This window comes from Culex quinquefasciatus, chromosome 1 (genome assembly GCF_015732765.1).
Source record: "Culex quinquefasciatus strain JHB chromosome 1, VPISU_Cqui_1.0_pri_paternal, whole genome shotgun sequence".
Classification (NCBI taxonomy): domain Eukaryota; kingdom Metazoa; phylum Arthropoda; class Insecta; order Diptera; family Culicidae; genus Culex; species Culex quinquefasciatus.
The window spans coordinates 64,264,200-64,289,293 of record NC_051861.1 but is presented as its reverse complement, the minus strand read 5'-3'; the positions used below and the strand labels follow the sequence as shown (position 1 = coordinate 64,289,293).

The 25,094-nt window shown below is 30.8% G+C and overlaps 2 protein-coding genes and 1 long non-coding RNA gene across 3 annotated transcripts; all 3 read left to right on the top strand.

Moving 5' to 3' along the window:
• Window positions 1-3,978: 3,978 nt before the first annotated feature.
• LOC119770057 (uncharacterized protein K02A2.6-like) lies at window positions 3,979-8,253 on the top strand. Its single transcript, XM_038264209.1, has 4 exons — window positions 3,979-4,351; window positions 4,426-5,444; window positions 5,510-6,307; window positions 6,361-8,253. The coding sequence occupies exons 1-4, from the start codon at window positions 3,979-3,981 to the stop codon at window positions 8,251-8,253; spliced, it is 4,083 nt and encodes a 1,360-aa protein (XP_038120137.1).
• Window positions 8,254-8,271: 18 nt separating this feature from the next.
• On the top strand, window positions 8,272-23,769 carry LOC119770055. The gene is made up of 3 exons (XM_038264199.1): window positions 8,272-8,312; window positions 9,041-9,056; window positions 22,209-23,769. The coding sequence occupies exons 1-3, from the start codon at window positions 8,272-8,274 to the stop codon at window positions 23,727-23,729; spliced, it is 1,578 nt and encodes a 525-aa protein (XP_038120127.1). The 3' UTR covers window positions 23,730-23,769.
• Window positions 9,101-11,665, top strand: LOC119768155. Its single transcript, XR_005277976.1, has 3 exons — window positions 9,101-9,695; window positions 10,661-11,459; window positions 11,516-11,665. It is a non-coding gene; the product is annotated as an uncharacterized LOC119768155 (long non-coding RNA).
• Window positions 23,770-25,094: the final 1,325 nt, after the last annotated feature.

Genomic DNA, 25,094 nt, shown 5'->3' with positions numbered 1-25,094 from the left:
CTTTTGGGTGTTTTGAATACCCTGACTCAAGGCGGGGTCCTTTTCAAAAAAAAAAACTCCAGGTATGCTATTTGAAGGGACTGAAAAATAATTGATAGATGGAGCCATATTAATATTAAGCAAATTGACAGCCAGAGAGTCAACTGTACAAACATGGGGTGAATTGAAATTCTGAAATTCAGAAATTCAGAAATTCAGAAATTCAGAAATTCAGAAATTCAGAAATTCAGAAATTCAGAAATTCAGAAATTCAGAAATTCAGAAATTCAGAAATTCAGAAATTCAGAAATTCAGAAATTCAGAAATTCAGAAATTCAGAAATTCAGAAATTCAGAAATTCAGAAATTCAGAAATTCAGAAATTCAGAAATTCAGAAATTCAAAAATTCAGAAATTCAGAAATTCAAAAATACAGAAATTCCGAAATTCAGAAATTCAGAAATTCTGAAATTCAGAAATTCAGAAATTCTGAAATTCAGAAATTCAGAAATTCAGAAATTCTGAAATTCAGAAATTCAGAAATTCAGAAATTCAGAAATTCAGAAATTCAGAAATTCAGAAATTCAGAAATTCAGAAATTCAGAAATTCAGAAATTCAGAAATTCAGAAATTCAGAAATTCAGAAATTCAGAAATTCAAAAATTCAGAAATTCAGAAATTCAGAAATTCAGAAATTCAGAAATTCAGAAATTCAGAAATTCAGAAATTCAGAAATTCAGAAATTCAGAAATTCAGAAATTCAGAAATTCTGAAATTCTGAAATTCAGAAATTCAGAAATTCTGAAATTCTGAAATTCTGAAATTCTGAAATTCTGAAATTCTGAAATTCTGAAATTTGAAATTCTGAAATTCTGAAATTCTGAAATGAAATTCTGAAATTCTGAAATTCTGAAATTCTGAAATTCTGAAATTCTGAAATTCTGAAATTCTGAAATTCTGAAATTTGAAATTCTGAAATTCTGAAATTCTGAAATTTGAAATTCTGAAATTCTGAAATTCTGAAATTCAGAAATTCTGAAATTCTGAAATTCTGAAATTCTGAAATTCTGAAATTCTGAAATTCTGAAATTCTGAAATTCTGAAATTCTGAAATTCTGAAATTCTGAAATTCTGGAATTCTGAAATTCTGAAATTCAGAAATTCAGAAATTCTGAAATCGGACATTCAGAAATTCAGAAATTCAGTAATTCAGAAATTCAGAAATTCAGAAATTCAGAAATTCAGAAATCCTGAAATTCTGAAATACTGAAATACTGAAATTCTGAAATTCTGAATTTCTTAAATTATGAAATTAAGAAATTCTGAAATTCTGAAATTCTGAAATTCTGAAATTCTGAAATTCTGAAATTCTGAAATTCTGGAATTCTGAAATTCAGAAATTCTGAAATTCTGAGATCAGACATTCAGAAATTCAGAAATTCAGAAATTCAGAAATTCAGAAATTCAGAAATTCAGAAATTCAGTAATCCTGAAATTCTGAAATACTGAAATACTGAAATTCTAAAATTCTGAATTTCTTAAATTATGAAATTAAGAAATTCTGAAAATATGAAATTAAAAAATTTAGAAATTGAGAAATTCTGAATTTTTTTTCTTTATTTCTTAATTTCTTAATTTCTTAATTTCTTAATTTCTTAATTTCTTAATTTCTTAATTTCTTAATTTCTTAATTTCTTAATTTCTTAATTTCTTAATTTCTTAATTTCTTAACTTCTTAATTTCTTAATTTCTTAATTTCTTAATTTCTTTATTTCTTAATTTCTTAATTTCTTAATTTCTTAATTTCTTAATTTCTTAATTTCTTAATTTCTTAATTTCATAATTTCTTAATTTCTTAATTTCTTAATTCCTTATTTCTTAATTTCTTAATTTCTTAATTTCTTAATTTCTTAATTTCTTAATTTCTTAATTTCTCAATTTCTTAATTTCTTAATTTCTTAATTTCTTAATTTCTTAATTTCTTAATTTCTTAATTTCTTAATTTCTTAATTTCTAAATTTCTTAATTTCTTAATTTCTTAATTTCTTAATTTCTTAATTTCTTAATTTCGTAATTTCTTAATTTCTTAATTTCTTAATTTCTTAATTTCTTAATTTCTTAATTTCTTAATTTCTTAATTTCTTAATTTCTTAATTTCTTAATTTCTTAATTTCTTAATTTCTTAATTTCTTAATTTCTTAATTTCTTAATTTCTTAATTTTTTAATTTCTTAATTTCTTAATTTCTTAATTTCTGAATTTCTGAATTTTTTAATTTCTTAATTTCTGAATTTCTTAATTTCTTAATTTCTTAATTTCTTAATTTCTTAATTTCTTAATTTCTTAATTTCTTAATTTCTTAATTTCTTATTTCTTTATTTCTTTATTTCTTTATTTCTTTATTTCTTTATTTCTTTATTTCTTTATTTCTTTATTTCTTTATTTCTTTATTTCTTATTTCTTTATTTCTTTATTTCTTTATTTCTTTATTTCTTTATTTCTTTATTTCTTTATTTCTTTATTTCTTTATTTCTTTATTTCTTTATTTCTTTATTTCTTTATTTCTTTTTTTCTTTATTTCTTTATTTCTTTATTTCTTTATTTCTTTATTTCTTTATTTCTTTATTTCTTTATTTCTTTATTTCTTTATTTCTTTATTTCTTTATTTCTTTATTTCTTAATTTCTTTATTTCTTTATTTCTTTATTTCTTTATTTCTTTATTTCTTTATTTCTTTATTTCTTTATTTCTTTATTTCTTTATTTCTTTATTTCTTTATTTCTTTATTTCTTTATTTCTTTATTTCTTTATTTCTTTATTTCTTTATTTTTTATTTCTTTATTTCTTTATTTCTTTATTTCTTTATTTCTTTATTTCTTTATTTCTTTATTTCTTTATTTCTTTATTTCTTTATTTCTTTATTTCTTTATTTCTTTATTTCTTTATTTCTTTATTACGTTATTTCTTTATTTTTTTTCTTTACTTGCTTTTCTTCTTAATTTCTCCCACTCTTCTAACCTTCAGCCAGAACTATGATGCAATTATCAAATATTTATTCCATAAAAATAAATATGAAAAAAAATCTAATTTTTTCCATGTTTTCAACTTTCCGTGCATGGTAAACCGTACACACTTTGATCTAGCGTACTGTTTAAAAATGTTCTATGTTTATGGGAAACACTCGTATGATAGGTGGCAATCAACATTTTCCTTGAATGACATACATTTCATGCTGTGAAATAAAATCAAAATTCTTTCTTGTTATTTGAAAACGTAAAACCCACTTTAAAATAATTTGAGGTAGCCTATCGCCTCTTTTCAAAACTTTGTCGACATCAACATCAGCCGATTCCATTGTTGCCATTTTGGCATCGGAAAAATCTCATGTGTTTGCCACAAAACGCTTGAAACGCTTGCCTGCTTGAAATATTCACGGAAATATTTCACAGCGTTATTTGGTTTGTGTCCATGGTGTCGCGGCAGCAATATGGCTGACAGGACAGGCATCGAACTACGATGCACTGACATTTTGCAAAGCATGGTAGTGACTATGCTTTCGATGTCGGTCATCTTACGATGCTCGTGCATCGAAAATCAAAAGTCGGAAAATCACATTTTCGGGGCTTTCCGGCAATTAGTATTTGTTTTTATTGTTCGTACTGCCATGAACAATCAATCTAAACTATTTTACCACTTAACTTGGTCGAAAAATATGAGTTTTCGACCAAATTTGACCACGAGCATCGAAAGCCGCTTTCGATGTCGGTCATCGAAAAATCCATGAAAATCCACCCAAAGAGACTATTGTTATCTCTTTCTCGCATTGTTGGCTGTGCGAGTGCGATAGTGTACTGTTTACACCAGTGTATTAGTGCAAACATTGCACCAGTGTGGGAAAACGTTTGAGAACGATCCGCTGAAGTGACAAGTAAAACGTAAACAAAACGATAAGTTAACTGACAGTTGAAAAGAGACTACAAGTGAAGAAAAATAGTGGAAAAAATGGATGCCGACCAGTTTCAACAGTTTATGGCGAAACAAAATGAGCTGGTGACGAAGCTGGTTGCTGGCCTACAACAGCGTGCTGTGCCGGCGTCGAACATCAGTTCCGTGGTTCCGCCACCACCGGCTCTCTGTCTTGACGGAGACATGGAGGAGAACTACGAGTTTTTCCTAACCAACTGGAGAAACTACTCACAAGCCGTGGGCATGGACAGTTGGCCGGCGAATCAGGCCTCAAAAAAGGTCAGTTTTCTGATGTCCGTCATCGGAGAAGCTGCGCTCAAAAAGTATTACAACTTCGACCTGACAGAGGATCAAAAGAAAGACGTCGCCGAGGCCCTGAAGGCTATCAAGCAGAAGGTCGTGCGCAGCCGTAACTTGTTCGTGGACCGATTGGATTTTTCGCGGCGAGTCAAGTGTCCAGCGAATCCATCGATGACTTTGCAGCCCGGCTGAAAAGTTTGGCGAAACCGTGCAAATTTGCACTCTTGGAGGACGAGTTTATCTTGTTCAAAATAGTGACCAGCAACAAGTGGGGCCACCTGCGGACCAAAATGTTGAGCATGCAGGATCTCACAACGGGAAAAGCAGTGGATATCTGCCGCGTGGAAGAGATTGCAGAGCAACGTTTGCGGCACCTCTCCTTGGAGTCGCCGGTGGTCAGTGATGTGAAGAAGATTAACAAGAAGACCAAGAAGAAGCTGCAGCGGTGTAAGTTCTGTGGAGATGAGCACGAGTTTGTGAAGGGAGCGTGTCCAGCATACGGCAAGAAATGCAAGCGTTGCGGCGGCCGCAACCACTTTGAGAAGGCGTGTAAAATCGATCAACCCTGGAAGCAGAAGCGACGCCACCGTCGTGTCAAGGAGGTGAAGGACGACGAGAGCAGTTCCGAGGAACGCTCTGAATCCAGCAGTGTGGACAGCGACGACGAAGAAAGTGAGCACGAAGTGCAGATTGCCAAAATCAAGTCCAAGTCAGCTGTGGAGAGTAGTGCTTTGGCGGTTCTGGATTTCAAGCTAGGCCGGAAGTGGAAACCAGTTACGTGCGAGATCGACACGGGTGCGGATGCCACATTGATCGGGTATAACTGTTTGACTGAGCTTCTTGAAACTCCGAACCCGACACTGCAACCAACAAGCATCAAGCTGAAGTCTTTCGGTGGCAACCCGATACCAGTGTTGGGACAGGTTATGCTACCTGTAAAACGAAAAGGCAAGCGGTTCCAGCTCGTCCTGCAAGTCGTTGACTATGACCACCGCCCGCTCTTGTCGCTTAAGGCTTCACAGTCGCTGGGCTTTGTGAAGTTCTGCCGATCGGTGAAGATACGCCGACCAGAAGCAGCCACAGAAGAGGAGAAGCTGCTCAGTGTCTACAAGGTGAAAGCCGAAGCAATCGTCGAGAAACACAGTGACATCTTCGCTGGCTACGGCCGGTTTCCCGGAGTGGTTTCCTGGAAGTGGACGAAAGTGTGCAGCCATCTATTCAGCATCCTCGTCGGGTCCCAATCGCTTTGCGCCCGAAACTGAAGCAGGAGTTGGACAAACTGGAAGAGGACGGCATTATAGTGAAGGAAACGCGACACACCGAGTGGGTTAGCAACATTGTGTTAGTCCGCCGTGGCGGCCAGAACGAGTCCGTTCGGATTTGTCTCGATCCTGTCCCGCTCAACAAAGCGCTGAAGCGGCCCAATTTGCAGTTTGACACGATTGACGAGTTGCTTCCCGAGTTGGGCAACGCCAAGATTTTCACAACTGTGGACACGAAAAAAGGATTTTGGCACGTGGAACTGGACACCCCCAGCAGCAAGCTGACCACCTTCTGGACACCATTCGGTCGATACCGCTGGGTCAGGATGCCGTTTGGTATTTCTCCAGCACCTGAACTGTTCCAGCTGAAGCTGCAAGGTGCGATACAAGGACTGGAAGGAGTGACCGGGTTAGCGGATGACTTGCTGGTGTACGGCACCGGAGCGGATCTGGAGGAAGCTTTGGACAACCACAATCGGGCTCTAGAACAACTGTTGGTGCGGCTCAAAGAGAACAACGTGAAACTCAACCGGTCCAAGCTCAAGTTGTGTCAGACATCGGTGAAGTTCTTTGGACACGTGCTGACAACGAAGGGACTAACAGCAGACGAAACCAAGACAGCCGCAATCCGCAACTTTCCCACACCAACCAACAAGAAGGAGCTCCTGCGATTTGTCGGCATGGTCAACTATTTGAGCCGGTACATCCGGAACCTAAGCGCTCATTTTGTCAACCTGCGGAAACTGATCGCCGAAAAGGAAAGCTGGCGCTGGACTGCTGCTGAGGACGAGGAGTTCCAGAAAGTGAAAATCTCGTAGCCGACATCCACACGCTGCGCTACTACGACGTGACCAAGCCCCTGGTAATCGAGTGTGACGCGAGTGGTTTCGGTCTGGGCGTTGCAGTGTTTCAACAAGACGGTGTGATCGGTTACGCGTCCAGAACCCTCACTGCGACGGAGAAGAACTATGCCCAGATAGAGAAGGAGCTGTTGGCGATCTTGTTTGCTTGCCTCAGATTCGATCAACTAATTGTTGGCAACCCGAAGACCATTATCAAAACCGACCACAAACCGCTGGTGAACATCTTCCGGAAGCCGTTGTTGTCGGCCCCACGACGCTTGCAACATATGCTGTTGAACCTGCAACGATACAAGCCGGAGATTATGTTCGTGGCCGGCAAAGAAAACGTCGTCGCTGATGCCATTTCGCGAGCCCCTTACGACGACGATCACGCTCAAGCTGGAGATTACCAGAAGCTGGAGATATTCAAGGTGATGCGCGACCTGGAAGACGTTAAGCTGAAGCACTTCTTGAACATCTCAGATGATCGTCTGACGGAGATCATGGCGGAGACGGCGGCGGATCCAGTGTTGCAGCTGGTGATCCGGTTGATTGGTGAAGGTTGGCCAGAGACCATCGGTGGTGTACCGGACAGCGTCCGCGTTTTCTTCAGCTACAGAAACGAACTTACCACCCAGGATGGATTAGTGTTCCGTAACGACAGAATACTGATTCCCCACAAGCTGCGGCGCAAAATGATCGAGAAGACTCACATCAGCCACAATGGTGTTGAGGCGACCTTGAAGCTGGCACGTGCGAATATTTTTTGGCCTGGGATGAGCGCACAAATTCGAGACACAGTCAAGGAGTGTGCCGTCTGCGCCAAATTCGCCGGTTCGCAGTCCAAGCCCCCGATGCCGAGTCACCCGGTTCCAGTTCACCCGTTTCAACTGGTGTCGCTTGATGTGTTCTTCGCTGAGTACCGAGGTATTAAGCGGAAGTTTTTGGTGACGGTTGATCACTATTCCGATCTGTTCGAGATTGATCTGCTGAAGGATCTCACTCCACAATCCGCCATCGCGGCTTGCAAGATCAACTTCGCGCGGCATGGCGTTCCCCAGCTCTTGCTGACAGATAACGGAACGCACTTCGTGGGAAAAGAGTGGCGACAATTTGCGGGAGAATGGGACTTCAGTCACACCACTTCAGCGCCACACCATCAACAAGCGAATGGCAAATCGGAGGCAGCGGTTAAAATCGCTAAACAGTTGATCAAGAAGTGTGAAGAATCCGGCACGGATTTTTGGTACGCTCTCCTGCATTGGCGTAACGTACCAAACAAGATCGGATCGAGTCCTGCAGCTCGCTTATTCTCTCGTCAAACACGATGTGGTGTCCCAACTGCTGCTGGCAACTTACTTCCGCGAGTGGTCGAGGGAGTTCCGGATGCTATCAAGGAAAACAGGAGGAAGATAAAGTATTATTACGATAGAAAGTGTCGTAATCTGCCGCAGCTGGAAACCGGTGCACCAGTGTACGTCCAAGTCCATCCACAGAAGTCTACGGTGTGGTCACCCGGAACAGTCGCCGCCAAGCAAACTGACCGATCGTATCTCGTGGATGTGGACGGGGCATTCTATCGACGGGATTTGGTTAACCTAAAGTCACGCAAAGAACCGAACACGCAGCCTGCCGTCAACCATCCCGTTCTACAGGACAATCCGTTGCCGTCTGGTCCGAATCCAGATGTAGCAGTGGCCGAGAAACCAGCGGAGTTTCCGTGGACCGATTCACCGAGCACCCCGATCACCAAATCTTCGAAGCCGAACAAACGATTGTCTTCGCTGTCATCGACACCGCAGCCGAAGGAAAAAGCATCGCCTACCGAGACGGTTACACTGGAGAGATCGCGCCCCAAACGAGAAGTGAAGCTGCCGACTAAATTACACGATTATTGTCTGGAATAAAAAAGTGGGGAGGATGTTATGGTACGGAGTCGCGGTCTTGGCCACGACAAGGAGTTTGGGTATGACCCACAAGAGGAGAGTTAAGTAGAGACAGCCATCTTGCTAGAGCAGACGTTGTGAATTAGAGCTCAATAAAATTGGAGTTGTTCAGCATTGAAATCGAGTATTTCTATTTAAAATACCGAACATAACAACATCCAAGCCGGAAGCCTCGGACAAGGCAAATCCCATGTGATAGTATCCGAAAGAACCAAAGTCTGAGAAGAATCGGTGATTCGGAATTAGTTAAAAAGTGAAGTGAAAAGTGAAATTATGCTTGCTTGAATAAAAAAAAATAATAAAAACAAAACAATAATTTTTTTTTCGAGTGCAATAACAAAAAATCCGAAATGACTGCACACGATAATAGCACGGCATCCCTGTTTGAAAAATGTCGCACGTCGTGCGAGCTGTCGCACGGTTTTGATTTTACCGTTTCGATATCGATTGGTCGAAAGGACGACAAACGGACGACAAACACTCGACATGCCCGACATTGTTTTTTTCCATCGATTTTCCTTCAATTTGACGTCACGATTTTCGTCGACGCAATACAAGACAATTTGATTCGGTCGCTCGCATACTCCGGCCGGAACTTTCCGGCAGAAAAAGTAATTCAACCTAGAACACAACTTACCTTTAAACTGATCAAAATCCTCCCAAAGCCTAAAACCAACAACAACTGGTTCGACTCGGTTGCAATCAAGTCCGAACAAGATCAACTGAAAAGAACTCTCAAACTGATAATCGACGTCGAATTGAAGGTAAATCGATGGAAAAAACAATGTCGGGCATGTCGAGTGTTTGTCGTACGTTTGTCGTACTTTCGACCAATCGATATCGAAACGGTAAAATCAAAACCGTGCGACAACTCGTGCGACGTGCGACATTTTTCAAACAGGGTACTTATGTAGCGACTTTGTGTCAGAAGAATGCCAAACAACTTGGGTTTAATGTTTCACCCCTTTTAAAAGGGCACTGAAGAAATCAGTTTTTGATGAGGTTCGGAAGATTTAGTGTTTTTATTCATAATAATATAATAAAATACGTACAACTTGCCATGAATTTGCTTAGAGATAAATAAATACATGAATTGTCTTCCACCCGCTTATTTCGGCGGGAGAATTCGGCCCACCAGCAGGACAGTTTCCAATTTCCAATCGTTGGTGCGATCTATACGAGAAAGTGAGAAGGTTGTTGTTTTCTCGCACTCTCTCTTTCTCTCTCCTCTCAGAATGAGAACAATGTTGCCAGTTTGATGGAAGTCAGCTTTGGACAGTGCAGTTGAATAAGTGCTGAATCGCATTTGTAAATGCTGTTGGGTGGCTAATTAGCAATGAAATGCTAATCTGTTGCCGATTTATGACTTTTTGCTAGTGCTGGATGGTTACTTGGGTAATCGGGTAAGTGGCATTCGGGATTGTGGCCCATTCGGGAAAATGGCATTCGGGGATGTGGACGATTAGGGGAAATGGGAAATTCGGGTAAATGGAATTCGAGGAAATGATTATTAGGGGAAGTGTCTTTTCGGGGAAGTGGCATTCGGGGAAATGTCCTTTCGGTAATATGGGTTTCGGGGAAATGTCATAGATTCGTAATATGGTTGTATGAAAACAAAAGTCGCCAAAATTTATTGAGCATAGCAATTTTCAGTTCCTTTTGGGGTCCTAAACAACTCCCCAAAGTTTGAGAACGATTGGTTCAGTCCTCACATTGCGCAAAGCGATTCCATTTTCCATATAAATCTGTATGGGAAAAATCTTTTTTTTTTTAAATTTGGTATTTAAAAATTCCACGTTTCACGCTATATCAAAACCAGATTCATATTCATATTCCAGATGCTATGGAAGGTGCTCTACAACTTTCCCGAATAGAGTATGGTGCTAACTTGCTCCTATAAAAAGATACAGCGTGTTCAAAACTCGTCTAAAACGTGTTTTTTTGCGCGAAAATCACATTTTAGACGATTTTTGAGGACGCTGTATCTTTTTTCAGGAGCATACTCTCTTCAGGAAAGTTGTAGAGCATCTTCCAGAGAATCCGAATATGAATCCGGTTTTGATATAGCGTGAAACGTGGAATTTTTAAATACCAAATTTCAAAAAAATATTTTTCCCGTACAGATTTTTATGGAAAATGGAATTGCTTTGCGCAATGTGAGGACCGCACCAATCGTTCTTAAACTTTGGGGAGTTGTTTATGCTCCGGACCCCAAAAGGAACTGAAAAATTGCTGGGCTGCAAAATCGATGTTGTTATTACACCCTAATATACATACAATTTTGTGTTAAACTTATGTTTTTTTCCTTTATTGGAGTGAGCCAGCTGTCACTAATTTTTCTTTTTTTCTTATTCACTGCATTTTTCAGCAAGCCGAACATTATCTTTTTTTCAGGCAACAAGCATCTTCCAATCTGATCTTGCCGGAAACCATGCGCTTGCGTGTGGCCCGCGTGGCATCCGTAGAACCCCCAAAAGCAGTTACGGCTACGGAAACACCCGCTCCACAAACCCACGTTGTCTCATACTCCGGTGGCCATAAATCCGTCGGATATTGAAGATTGGCGTCGCATCCGGTTACAATTTTTATCAGCCTTGTAGAGGAGAAAAAGTCCAACACGACCAAGATGCTGCCGGGCTGCCACAGAACACCAACATCCAAGCCGGAAGCCTCGGACAAGGCAAATCCCATGTGATAGTATCCGAAAGAACCCAAGTCTGATAAGAATCGGTGATTCGGAATTAGTTAAAAAGTGAAGTGAAAAGTGAAATTATGCTTGCTTGAATAAAAAAAAATAATAAAAACAAAACAATAATTTTTTTTTCGAGTGCAATAACAAAAAATCCGAAATGACTGCACACGATAATAGCACGGCATCCCTGTTTGAAAAATGTCGCACGTCGTGCGAGCTGTCGCGCGGTTTTGATTTTACCGTTTCGATATCGATTGGTCGAAAGGACGACAAACGGACGACAAACACTCGACATGCCCGACATTGTTTTTTCCATCGATTTTCCTTCAATTTGACGTCACGATTTTCGTCGACGCAGTATGACAGTTCTCTTCAGTTGGTCTTGTTTGGACTTGATCAAATCAGAGAAACTTTGAGCCGAATCGAACCAGTTTACGTTGTTGAAAAGTTCGTGTGGATTTTTGCCGGTTGATTGGTAAGTTGTGTTGCTTTTTTGCGAGCGGTTTTATCACAGCAATATTTATATTCCAGATTTCCTGATTTCGGCCTTCGTGGTGGAGGAGGAGGAGAACGGGTCACATCGTTGCTCCGGCGGGCCATGCCGAAAGACGGAAAGGGAAGCACCCGGTCTGTGATCGAGGAAGCAGATTGGTGTTTAACTTTTCGCGGGAGGTGGCGGTGCATGGTTTTTATACGGTGAGTTGTGGTTTTGAAACGATAGAAGAGGTGTGCATCCTAGTGTGCATCCCATTTGGACGACGAAAAATAAATGAGGACGATGAAAGTGTGAGGGGGAAAGGGCTGGGGGTGGGGACTGGACAATTTAAAACCTGAACCATCACAAATTCTAAACAATAATATTCTATTTTTTCAATTCTGATTCTTTTCAATTCCACAATTCAAATTTTCTAAGATTCAAATAAATATAAAATAATACAACTAAAAGGTATGGTTTCGTTCAAAAATATGATAAAAATTAAAAATATACACTCAAACCCCGATGGTTTGACACCAACTGTTGTCAAACGAGCGGGGTCACTTTTTAGTTTGGCACCCCTTTTACACGGAGTTCACACACACTGCCAAACGTTTGTTTTGATAGTGTGCGTAAGCCCCATGTAAAAAGTGACAGTTTGTCACTTTTTAGTTTGACTTTGAAAACAAGACAAATATATTATAAAATTATAAAATTATAAAATTATAAAATTATAAAATTATAAAATTATAAAATTATAAAATTATACAATTATAAAATTATAAATTATAAAATTATAAAATTATAAAATTATAAAATTATAAAATTATAAAATTATAAAATTATAAAATTATAAAATTATAAAATTATAAAATTATAAAATTATAAAATTATAAAATTATAAAATTATAAAATTATAAAATTATAAAATTATAAAATTATAAAATTATAAAATTATAAAATTATAAAATTATAAAATTATAAAATTATAAAATTATAAAATTATAAAATTATAAAATTATAAAATTATAAAATTATAAAATTATAAAATTATAAAATTATAAAATTATAAAATTATAAAATTATAAAATTATAAAATTATAAAATTATAAAATTATAAAATTATAAAATTATAAAATTATAAAATTATAAAATTATAAAATTATAAAATTATAAAATTATAAAATTATAAAATTATAAAATTATAAAATTATAAAATTATAAAATTATAAAATTATAAAATTATAAAATTATAAAATTATAAAATTATAAAATTATAAAATTATAAAATTATAAAATTATAAAATTATAAAATTATAAAATTATAAAATTATAAAATTATAAAATTATAAAATTATAAAATTATAAAATTATAAAATTATAAAATTATAAAATTATAAAATTATAAAATTATAAAATTATAAAATTATAAAATTATAAAATTATAAAATTATAAAATTATAAAATTATAAAATTATAAAATTATAAAATTATAAAATTATAAAATTATAAAATTATAAAATTATAAAATTATAAAATTATAAAATTATAAAATTATAAAATTATAAAATTATAAAATTATAAAATTATAAAATTATAAAATTATAAAATTATAAAATTATAAAATTATAAAATTATAAAATTATAAAATTATAAAATTATAAAATTATAAAATTATAAAATTATAAAATTATAAAATTATAAAATTATAAAATTATAAAATTATAAAATTATAAAATTATAAAATTATAAAATTATAAAATTATAAAATTATAAAATTATAAAATTATAAAATTATAAAATTATAAAATTATAAAATTATAAAATTATAAAATTATAAAATTATAAAATTATAAAATTATAAAATTATAAAATTATAAAATTATAAAATTATAAAATTATAAAATTATAAAATTATAAAATTATAAAATTATAAAATTATAAAATTATAAAATTATAAAATTATAAAATTATAAAATTATAAAATTATAAAATTATAAAATTATAAAATTATAAAATTATAAAATTATAAAATTATAAAATTATAAAATTATAAAATTATAAAATTATAAAATTATAAAATTATAAAATTATAAAATTATAAAATTATAAAATTATAAAATTATAAAATTATAAAATTATAAAATTATAAAATTATAAAATTATAAAATTATAAAATTATAAAATTATAAAATTATAAAATTATAAAATTATAAAATTATAAAATTATAAAATTATAAAATTATAAAATTATAAAATTATAAAATTATAAAATTATAAAATTATAAAATTATAAAATTATAAAATTATAAAATTATAAAATTATAAAATTATAAAATTATAAAATTATAAAATTATAAAATTATAAAATTATAAAATTATAAAATTATAAAATTATAAAATTATAAAATTATAAAATTATAAAATTATAAAATTATAAAATTATAAAATTATAAAATTATAAAATTATAAAATTATAAAATTATAAAATTATAAAATTATAAAATTATAAAATTATAAAATTATAAAATTATAAAATTATAAAATTATAAAATTATAAAATTATAAAATTATAAAATTATAAAATTATAAAATTATAAAATTATAAAATTATAAAATTATAAAATTATAAAATTATAAAATTATAAAATTATAAAATTATAAAATTATAAAATTATAAAATTATAAAATTATAAAATTATAAAATTATAAAATTATAAAATTATAAAATTATAAAATTATAAAATTATAAAATTATAAAATTATAAAATTATAAAATTATAAAATTATAAAATTATAAAATTATAAAATTATAAAATTATAAAATTATAAAATTATAAAATTATAAAATTATAAAATTATAAAATTATAAAATTATAAAATTATAAAATTATAAAATTATAAAATTATAAAATTATAAAATTATAAAATTATAAAATTATAAAATTATAAAATTATAAAATTATAAAATTATAAAATTATAAAATTATAAAATTATAAAATTATAAAATTATAAAATTATAAAATTATAAAATTATAAAATTATAAAATTATAAAATTATAAAATTATAAAATTATAAAATTATAAAATTATAAAATTATAAAATTATAAAATTATAAAATTATAAAATTATAAAATTATAAAATTATAAAATTATAAAATTATAAAATTATAAAATTATAAAATTATAAAATTATAAAATTATAAAATTATAAAATTATAAAATTATAAAATTATAAAATTATAAAATTATAAAATTATAAAATTATAAAATTATAAAATTATAAAATTATAAAATTATAAAATTATAAAATTATAAAATTATAAAATTATAAAATTATAAAATTATAAAATTATAAAATTATAAAATTATAAAATTATAAAATTATAAAATTATAAAATTATAAAATTATAAAATTATAAAATTATAAAATTATAAAATTATAAAATTATAAAATTATAAAATTATAAAATTATAAAATTATAAAATTATAAAATTATAAAATTATAAAATTATAAAATTATAAAATTATAAAATTATAAAATTATAAAATTATAAAATTATAAAATTATAAAATTATAAAATTATAAAATTATAAAATTATAAAATTATAAAATTATAAAATTATAAAATTATAAAATTATAAAATTATAAAATTATAAAATTATAAAATTATAAAATTATAAAATTATAAAATTATAAAATTATAAAATTATAAAATTATAAAATTATAAAATTATAAAATTATAAAATTATAAAATTATAAAATTATAAAATTATAAAATTATAAAATTATAAAATTATAAAATTATAAAATTATAAAATTATAAAATTATAAAATTATAAAATTATAAAATTATAAAATTATAAAATTATAAAATTATAAAATTATAAAATTATAAAATTATAAAATTATAAAATTATAAAATTATAAAATTATAAAATTATAAAATTATAAAATTATAAAATTATAAAATTATAAAATTATAAAATTATAAAATTATAAAATTATAAAATTATAAAATTATAAAATTATAAAATTATAAAATTATAAAATTATAAAATTATAAAATTATAAAATTATAAAATTATAAAATTATAAAATTATAAAATTATAAAATTATAAAATTATAAAATTATAAAATTATAAAATTATAAAATTATAAAATTATAAAATTATAAAATTATAAAATTATAAAATTATAAAATTATAAAATTATAAAATTATAAAATTATAAAATTATAAAATTATAAAATTATAAAATTATAAAATTATAAAATTATAAAATTATAAAATTATAAAATTATAAAATTATAAAATTATAAAATTATAAAATTATAAAATTATAAAATTATAAAATTATAAAATTATAAAATTATAAAATTATAAAATTATAAAATTATAAAATTATAAAATTATAAAATTATAAAATTATAAAATTATAAAATTATAAAATTATAAAATTATAAAATTATAAAATTATAAAATTATAAAATTATAAAATTATAAAATTATAAAATTATAAAATTATAAAATTATAAAATTATAAAATTATAAAATTATAAAATTATAAAATTATAAAATTATAAAATTATAAAATTATAAAATTATAAAATTATAAAATTATAAAATTATAAAATTATAAAATTATAAAATTATAAAATTATAAAATTATAAAATTATAAAATTATAAAATTATAAAATTATAAAATTATAAAATTATAAAATTATAAAATTATAAAATTATAAAATTATAAAATTATAAAATTATAAAATTATAAAATTATAAAATTATAAAATTATAAAATTATAAAATTATAAAATTATAAAATTATAAAATTATAAAATTATAAAATTATAAAATTATAAAATTATAAAATTATAAAATTATAAAATTATAAAATTATAAAATTATAAAATTATAAAATTATAAAATTATAAAATTATAAAATTATAAAATTATAAAATTATAAAATTATAAAATTATAAAATTATAAAATTATAAAATTATAAAATTATAAAATTATAAAATTATAAAATTATAAAATTATTATAAAATTATAAAATTATAAAATTATAAAATTATAAAATTTAAAATTATAAAATTTAAAATTATAAAATTATAAAATTATAAAATTATAAAATTATAAAATTATAAAATTATAAAATTATAAAATTATAAAATTATAAAATTATAAAATTATAAAATTATAAAATTATAAAATTATAAAATTATAAAATTATAAAATTATAAAATTATAAAATTATAAAATTATAAAATTATAAAATTATAAAATTATAAAATTATAAAATTATAAAATTATAAAATTATAAAATTATAAAATTATAAAATTATAAAATTATAAAATTATAAAATTATAAAATTATAAAATTATAAAATTATAAAATTATAAAATTATAAAATTATAAAATTATAAAATTATAAAATTATAAAATTATAAAATTATAAAATTATAAAATTATAAAATTATAAAATTATAAAATTATAAAATTATAAAATTATAAAATTATAAAATTATAAAATTATAAAATTATAAAATTATAAAATTATAAAATTATAAAATTATAAAATTATAAAATTATAAAATTATAAAATTATAAAATTATAAAATTATAAAATTATAAAATTATAAAATTATAAAATTATAAAATTATAAAATTATAAAATTATAAAATTATAAAATTATAAAATTATAAAATTATAAAATTATAAAATTATAAAATTATAAAATTTTAAAATTATAAAATTATAAAATTATAAAATTATAAAATTATAAAATTATAAAATTATAAAATTATAAAATTATAAAATTATAAAATTATAAAATTATTAAATTTAAAATTTTAAAATTATAAAATTATAAAATTATAAAATTATAAAATTATAAAATTATAAAATTATAAAATTATAAAATTTTAAAATTTTAAAATTATAAAATTATAAAATTATAAAATTATAAAATTATAAAATTATAAAATTATAAAATTATAAAATTATAAAATTATAAAATTATAAAATTATAAAATTATAAAATTCCAAAATTCTAAAATTCCAAAATTCTAAAATTCCTAAATTTTAAAATTTTTAAATCTTAAAATTTTTAAATTCGAAAATTTTAAAATCTAATTTTAAAATTTTAGAGTACCTCAATACCAAAATCTTTAATTCAATTCGTGATATTTTTATAACTCCTGTTTTTTATTAGACCATTTTTTTTTTTAATTTTTACTTTGTAAAATCGTTTCAAAATTTTCAAAAATGATAGATTGTAGATGTGTTCCAATTTAAAATTTTAAAATTTAAGAATTTTCAGATTTTTTTTAAAGAATTTCTAAAAGTATAAAATATTTAAAAGAAATTCATAACTTTAACATTTTTAAAACTTAAAAAAATATTTTGTTTTTTTTTTAATTTTGTATAATTTTTGTACTTTGTATTTTTTCATTTTTAATTTTTTTATAATTTTTAGAATTTGTATCTTTTTATTAAAAAATATGAATAATTTGAATTTTAGCATTTTTTGAATTTACAATTTTGGAATTATATAACTGATAATTTTTTGAATTTTCAAATTCGTGCGATAAACGTTTTGGAAATTTAAGAACTTTATAATGTTAGATTTTTAGTATTTATGAATTGAAGAATTTTAGTAGCTCCTAATCTAATCTAATCGCAGCCAATCTTTCGAAGGGATCCTGGAGAGTGCCTTAGGTTTGATGACGCCTAGCACTCTTCTTGTCATTTATTAACATTTGTAGTGCGCCATTGCATCGGAATGCATTGAAACATCACAAGCGTTAAAGCGGCCAGGCCTACTGCGTAAAGCCGTATCGCAGAGATGACTCGTAATTGGGTTGAGTTTGAGCACTGAGTGTTCGAACAACAACACAATTCTGAATCGACAGGGGAGGAAAAAGCGTGGGGACACACCACCATACGCTCCGAGATTTGGTTGTATTCGTTGGGAGCACCATGCTAAGAAGGTTTGGTACTCCGGAACCCTCTGGGATGGGACATTGTATTTCCACGAATGACCTGGACACTATTTGCCGTGGTTATAGCGCCACAACTCGCTCTGAATTGAAGAATTTTAGTAGCTCCTAAAGTTTAATTCAGATCCACATTACCTCCTTGCCCTGATATACAGTGTAAACTAACAGGATATCGTTTCAATAAAATTACAATTACAATTACAAGAATTGGAGAATTGGTATTTAATTTTTTGTCAATTTCAAAATTTCATATTTTAGAATTTCATTTTTAAATATTTGAAGACATTGAGAATTTTAAGAATTAATAAATTCTAAAATTTAAAAAAATAACAATTTGCACAAAATCAAGAAATTAAATAAATTTAGAATTTTCAAATTCTTGCATTCTTAAGTTCTGGAATGCTAGAATTTTAAATAAGAAAGAAAAAGTTTCTAATTTAATTTTACAATTATCAAATCAAATCAGCGTTGAATTTTTTTTTTAAGGTTTAGTATATTAGATTTTTTTATTTTTCTGTTTGAAATTATTGAATTGAAAAGTTAAGAATTTGTGATGTTCCATTCATCCTATTTTTAATTTCGATCGTCCAATTCCAGCACACTCCTCCATCGTTTCTAAAACATGACTCACCAACCGTTTCCTCGGTCGCAAACTGGTTCCTTCCCGTCCCGTCTTCTGGAATGGCCCGCCCTCTTCCTCCTATACCGCTAGGAAGACCGAAATCTGGAATACAAGACACTTTGATTCGGTCGGTCGCCCACTCCGGCCGGAACTTTCCGGCAACCATAACACCTAAACTTTCCGGCAACCATAACACCTAATTATTTCGCTATTCTATTATGTCAATTTCTCTCTCTTTCCAGTGGCTCTCCGAGATCATTGTGGGTCAAGTATATTTTTAGAAGCATTTGTGTCGTTGTTCATAGGGTCATTGGGTGAATACTGAACACCTCGACCCAAATGCGACGTATAAACGCGGTTGCCTACTTGAACAATGCCAATATTTGAGTGGATTAAAGCCACCGCACTGAAAAAAATCAATTCCCGTAATCGTGAATAAGGTTCACGAATGTGAGATCCACGAAGGAATTTATTAATGAGTATGGTGCATTTGCACCATAAACGTGAATATATTCCTTCGTGGTTCTCATAATCGTGAACTGACTTCACGGTTTCGAGAAATGATTTTTTTCTGTGCGGCTTATTTTCGCAGTAATTTTGAGTTTTTGACCCGCTCTTCTATTATGTAAATTTCTCTCTCTTTAGAATTAGGTGTTATGGTTGCGTCGGAGACATGGAACAAATGTTATACGATTATCCAGTAGAAACAGATCACGTTCTAAGAGGTCGCCGGAATACAGTGCAAATTTTTTTCTCTAATTATCTTCTTTATTCAATGTTTATCACTTTCCAATGTTTCTCACCATGAGACATGTGTTGCTCTAACATTTCGTTAATATATTAAAAAGTATATTAAAATTTCGTTATGGCAGCGTCATCAGTGCATAATTGACAAAGGGAGCGCGTGGTCGTAAAAAAATATTCGGAGTGAAAAGTGTTTTTTTTGTGTGAGCCTTTTGTTTCGCATTTTTGTCGTGAATTGTGCGCTGCGAGGAGAAGATTACCCTCTGAAAAAGCAGCGTCATCAGTGCATAATTGACAAAGGGAGCGCGTGGTCGTAAAAAAATATTCGGAGTGAAAAGTGTTTTTTTTGTGTGAGCCTTTTGTTTCGCATTTTTGTCGTGAATTGTGCGCTGCGAGGAGAAGATTACCCTCTGAAAATGCAGCGTCATCAGTGCATAATTGATTAAGGGAGCGCGTGGTCGTAAAAAATATTCGGAGTGAAAAGTGATTTTTTTTGTGTGTGCCTTTTGTTTCGCATTTTTGTCGTGAATTGTGATATAGTTTTCGATTAAAAAGGATCCGAGTTCGCTAGGTTTATCGCGTAACAAAATTATTTTGATTCATCAAGAACGTCATGTGGTGCGCGAGTCTTTTTTGTGTTGAAAAGACCTTCCCATAGCTCCGTAGCTCGGAGGGCTCGACGTCGGTTGTTTGTGTGTAAAGCCCTCTCCATAGCATCGTAGCTCGAGAGGCAACGAAAATCAATACCTTATCTAGCTAACAGAAAGAAGATAGGAAGGCACTTGATGATTGAGTTCGTCGCGTCTATTCCGTAACAAATTCATGAACTAAATGATTATATAATTAAAAATCAGACTACGCTATCATTGCAGCATTGCGTTTAACACCTCATTTTATAAATAAATAGTATTTGGTTATATCTTTCCACAGCCGGCTGTCTAAGATTAAACCATTTCATTAAAAATTTAACAACAGTTAAACGGGAAATGTCTCATCCGCAGCAACCGATTGTTTGCCTTGAGAATAAAATATAATACCTTTCAACAAACACTATGATTTTGGGTCGCATCATCATCTTCTATGATGAATCCTGACCAAACACCCTATCCTACTAACCAATTTTCAGGTTCCTGGCGCTTGTGGGGTGTAAGCACAGAGTAAATCAGCTGCCCTAGTAGCAACCTGCGCTAACTAACATTCCCGTCCCTTAAAATCGAGATCTACAAACTGACATGGCGGGCGCCGTTGGTGGCCAATGACTGTTACCTATTCGCAACTGATCTTGTTTTGGCAATCATGGTGTTTTATCTTTTCAGCGCATTCATACATGCTGTTGATAAGGGAAATACCACTTGGTAGTCGAAGCCTATGATCAGTAGTGCTGAAAGGATATTACGGTTCTGTTCAGCAACGGAGAAGGACAACCATGGGTGGTCTCTCATGCTCATGCTAAAAAGTATATTAAAATTTCGTTATTCTATCAAGATGATTTTATTATTCTTGAAGTTTCCTCCTCCTTGGTGCGATGAAATGTTTTCATAAAATCCACCTTAATTGTAAGTTTGATAATACAACACAGGTAAGTTTAACAATAACAATACGGCTCTAGATTTAATGGGTTTTTGGAAGGCATCCAGGTTTTTAAGCGAAGATGGCGTTCGAATGTTGAACGTCCGATATGTCAAAATCGCGCAGTAGCACAAATATTAGACAAAAAATGGCTGTCATGCCATGGCACACTTTTTCACAATGTTGGTACCACTGCGCGATTTTGACATTTCGAGCGTTCACCATTCGAACGCCATTTTCGCTTAAAAGCTGGATAGTAAAAAGTAAATCTTTCCGAGTTCCTGAGGGGAACACCCTTGAAGAGTATCGGGGCCGGCATTTACAAAGCGGATTCAGTGGCAATTTCATTCTCAACTTAATGTTAACATGTTAAGGTTAATGTTAACATTCCATAGGTCGCCTCCCTAAGGTGTCGTGATAAGGTCCAGTTTGTGAAGATACACTACCTTCCCTTTACTAAGCAATCAATTCCAGAAGGGTAAAGATCACCAGTTGTGATGGTCCGAGCCGGGATTTGAACCCCGATCTACCGCTTACGAGGCGGAAGCGTTACAACTAGGCTACGTGGCTCGGTCTTTTTGGAAAGTATTCGTCAAACTAAACTTAAAAATGATGAAAAGTCAGAATCGTCCAAAACACACATGGGAAAAATTTAATTTCAAATATAATTTCTGTTCTCTAAGCGGCATTCTTGCAGCAAGCAGAATTTCTGCAGCGTCTTAACTACATTGCCTAATCAATGAGCGTGAATCAAATTATTCATAAATAAAACTAATTTTGTGTTTCTTTTATTTCAGCCAAAATTCTGCCAGCTTTTCAAAGCAAGCCGAAATGGAATAGAACGTTTGGAAATAAGTGACAGTGAATTAGACAAAAACACAAGAATTGTTACACTAGAGAACTGCGTTAAGATTGTTCTTGAGCAAGCTCCTTCAAATATCATCAATGTTGTTACTAAAACAGGACAAATTCAGTTAGGTTCGTCCAGTGACGTAACTGCAAAGCAATGGAAGATTGCATTGCAATCTGTTGCTTTCAAAGAGAAAATTTCACAAACTTGCATTTTGAATGAAAATTCAAGTATTGAAGAAGACAATGATTTGTATTGCTCATCGTATAGCGATATATTCACAGCAACCTTAATCCCAACAGACGCCTCGTTGAAATGTGGTCTTGAATGTAGAATGTATACGCTGATGCTTACTAATACAGAGATTCAATTGAAATGTTATGATAATGAAGCTGTGGTCGTTGCTAGTTGGCCATACAGGTTCATTAGGAAGTATGGATATCGCGAGGGAAAATTTACTTTCGAAGCTGGACGAAAGTGTGACACTGGCGAAGGCACTTTTAAGCTGGACAATGTTAATCCGCAGGAAATATTTCGATGTATGTCAACCAAAATGAAATCGATGAAAAAAAATATGACCAGTGAAAGTTTCAACACCAGCAGCACCCATAACATTCCAAGTCAGTTTAGTGCTGCATTTTCTATGGAGCCTGGTTCTAGAAGCCCTCTACCTCCAACTACTCAGGCACAATTTATTGATCTTGAAACCCCATTCCGTAGTATGGTTGCCTCCCTTGACATACCCTACCCTCCAAATAAACCACCGCGAAAAACAACTGTTCAGCAGCACAACTTTTCTAAAATTCCGGAGAGCCGAAATAATATTTCTGCATGCAATGTCTCATCTGTCTTCATTCAAAGTAATCATAGCAACCAGGAGTTATCTGTTAATACTAATAGTAATTCTGTGCCATTGTCCCCGAAAAATGATCGGGAGTACGAAAGTGTTGAAGACATAACTGATGCTTGGAAAAAACTTGGTATTGACGATGTTAAGCATACTGAGAGTTCCCTTACCATGCCGGAAAGTAGTAGTAGTGCAACGCATAGTGATAGCAGCTACGATAAACTGGATTTTTTCAGAACCAGTCATAAAGCAAGTTCCGGATATAAAACAATTGTGCCAATAAAACAGAAAGGTTCTATCACACAAGGTAGTTTATCGGACGATTATGAAATAGTTGGAGATCCACCCACTTCTTCCACACTATTTGCTTGTAACAGCAATGTTGTTGACGTGTTCGATAACTGTGGTAATCAAATGACAATTACATCTCCAGATACTTTAGTATGTAGGGTGGCGGATGATAGTTATCAAGGATATGGTATGATACGCAAATCAAACACAAATAATCAAACATCAACTGCCTCTTACCCAACAAACTGTGTTAATATTGTTCGGAATGATGAAGATAATAATATTTCTAAGCATGAATATGCAACTGTTAGCAAACCCAAGCATGTGTAATTTTTTGGGCAATTAAAGATGAAATTTTACATTTTTTGAATGCATGTTTTCTTCCTATCCGAAAATCTTACAACAAGTAATTCATGACAGTGAACTAGGGCATAATCTAACGGACACTAACATTTCATAAGATTTTCTAGCCGGTTAAAATTTAACCAATTTTTTGTCGTGCACATTCAAAACATGCGCGCATATTGTTGGAGCAATCCATGATGTCATCCTGGCCAAATAAAAAATACGAACTACGGAAATGTCAACTTTGGGGAATCACTCACTCATCTTCCACAACTGTCTTACCCAGTAAACATCATCTCGAGGCCTCGATTCTCGTGCACGTGCTGCTTGTCGACTCGTGGCTCAGGAACACCGCGTCCGTGTGGTTGACGAACAGTTGTGGTGGCTGGTACATGGAGGACACGTGGTGGGTCCACGGCCGAGTGGATTGCAGAGGGGAAATCTAGCGTTTGTACAGGTTCGCGCGCCGCTGTCCAGCAGCGTCGTCTGGGCCGTCCAGACCGGGATGCCCCCAGATAGGTACTCGACTTTCAGCAAGCGGTTTGGATGTGGTAGACACACCTTGGGCGTCTTCTTCTGATTGACGAACCGGCCGTACAAAAAGGTACTTCCGGCAGATGGGTATACTCTTTTGCGAGTTAGGATACAACGATCTGAGTATTGCTTCCTTAATGTTGATCACCGCGCACGGTGAGAAGCTCGGGCCCTCGATTGACTAGGCACCCGGAAATGCGACCTCGGGACACCGCGATGTCACGGAATCGGTGCTTGCGGGGAACACCGACTAGCGGTCCGGGATTCCTCTTATTCGACACTTAAAGGTCCTACAAGTGAGCGTGTAGAAAAAAGATAGTAAGTGAAAGCCAAAGGGGTTGACACATAGAATATTTTTATTCGAATCATTCCGTTCATTCCAGAATTATTCCAGAATGATGGTGGAATAATTCCGTTTTCCAAAATTATTGCAAATTTAATTTTTGCGTGTAAGCGCATTTTCATCTGTCAAACTGGGAAAAAAGTAAACATCGTGTGTCGCTGAAAATTTAATTGTCCGCAAAAATTCGAAGCAAAATCCGGCCGGAAGCTGCTAGAAACTTGCACCCGGTGGTGCTGCTGAGCATGGCGAACCACCTTAGCCGGACGGGGAACATAGGCAACCGCATGGGTGCTGCTTGGCTGCTAACGGACAAAGGTCGCGCTGAACATGTCTTCCTCGACCACGACTACCTGGAGTATTTGTACGGCATGGTCAAGAAGGCATGAAGAATCTGGCCGCTGCCCGAGACCGAACTGGCCAAGAAGGCTTCTGCCGCTTAGAAGGGAGCGGCTGCTGCTGCTGCTGCCGGAAGC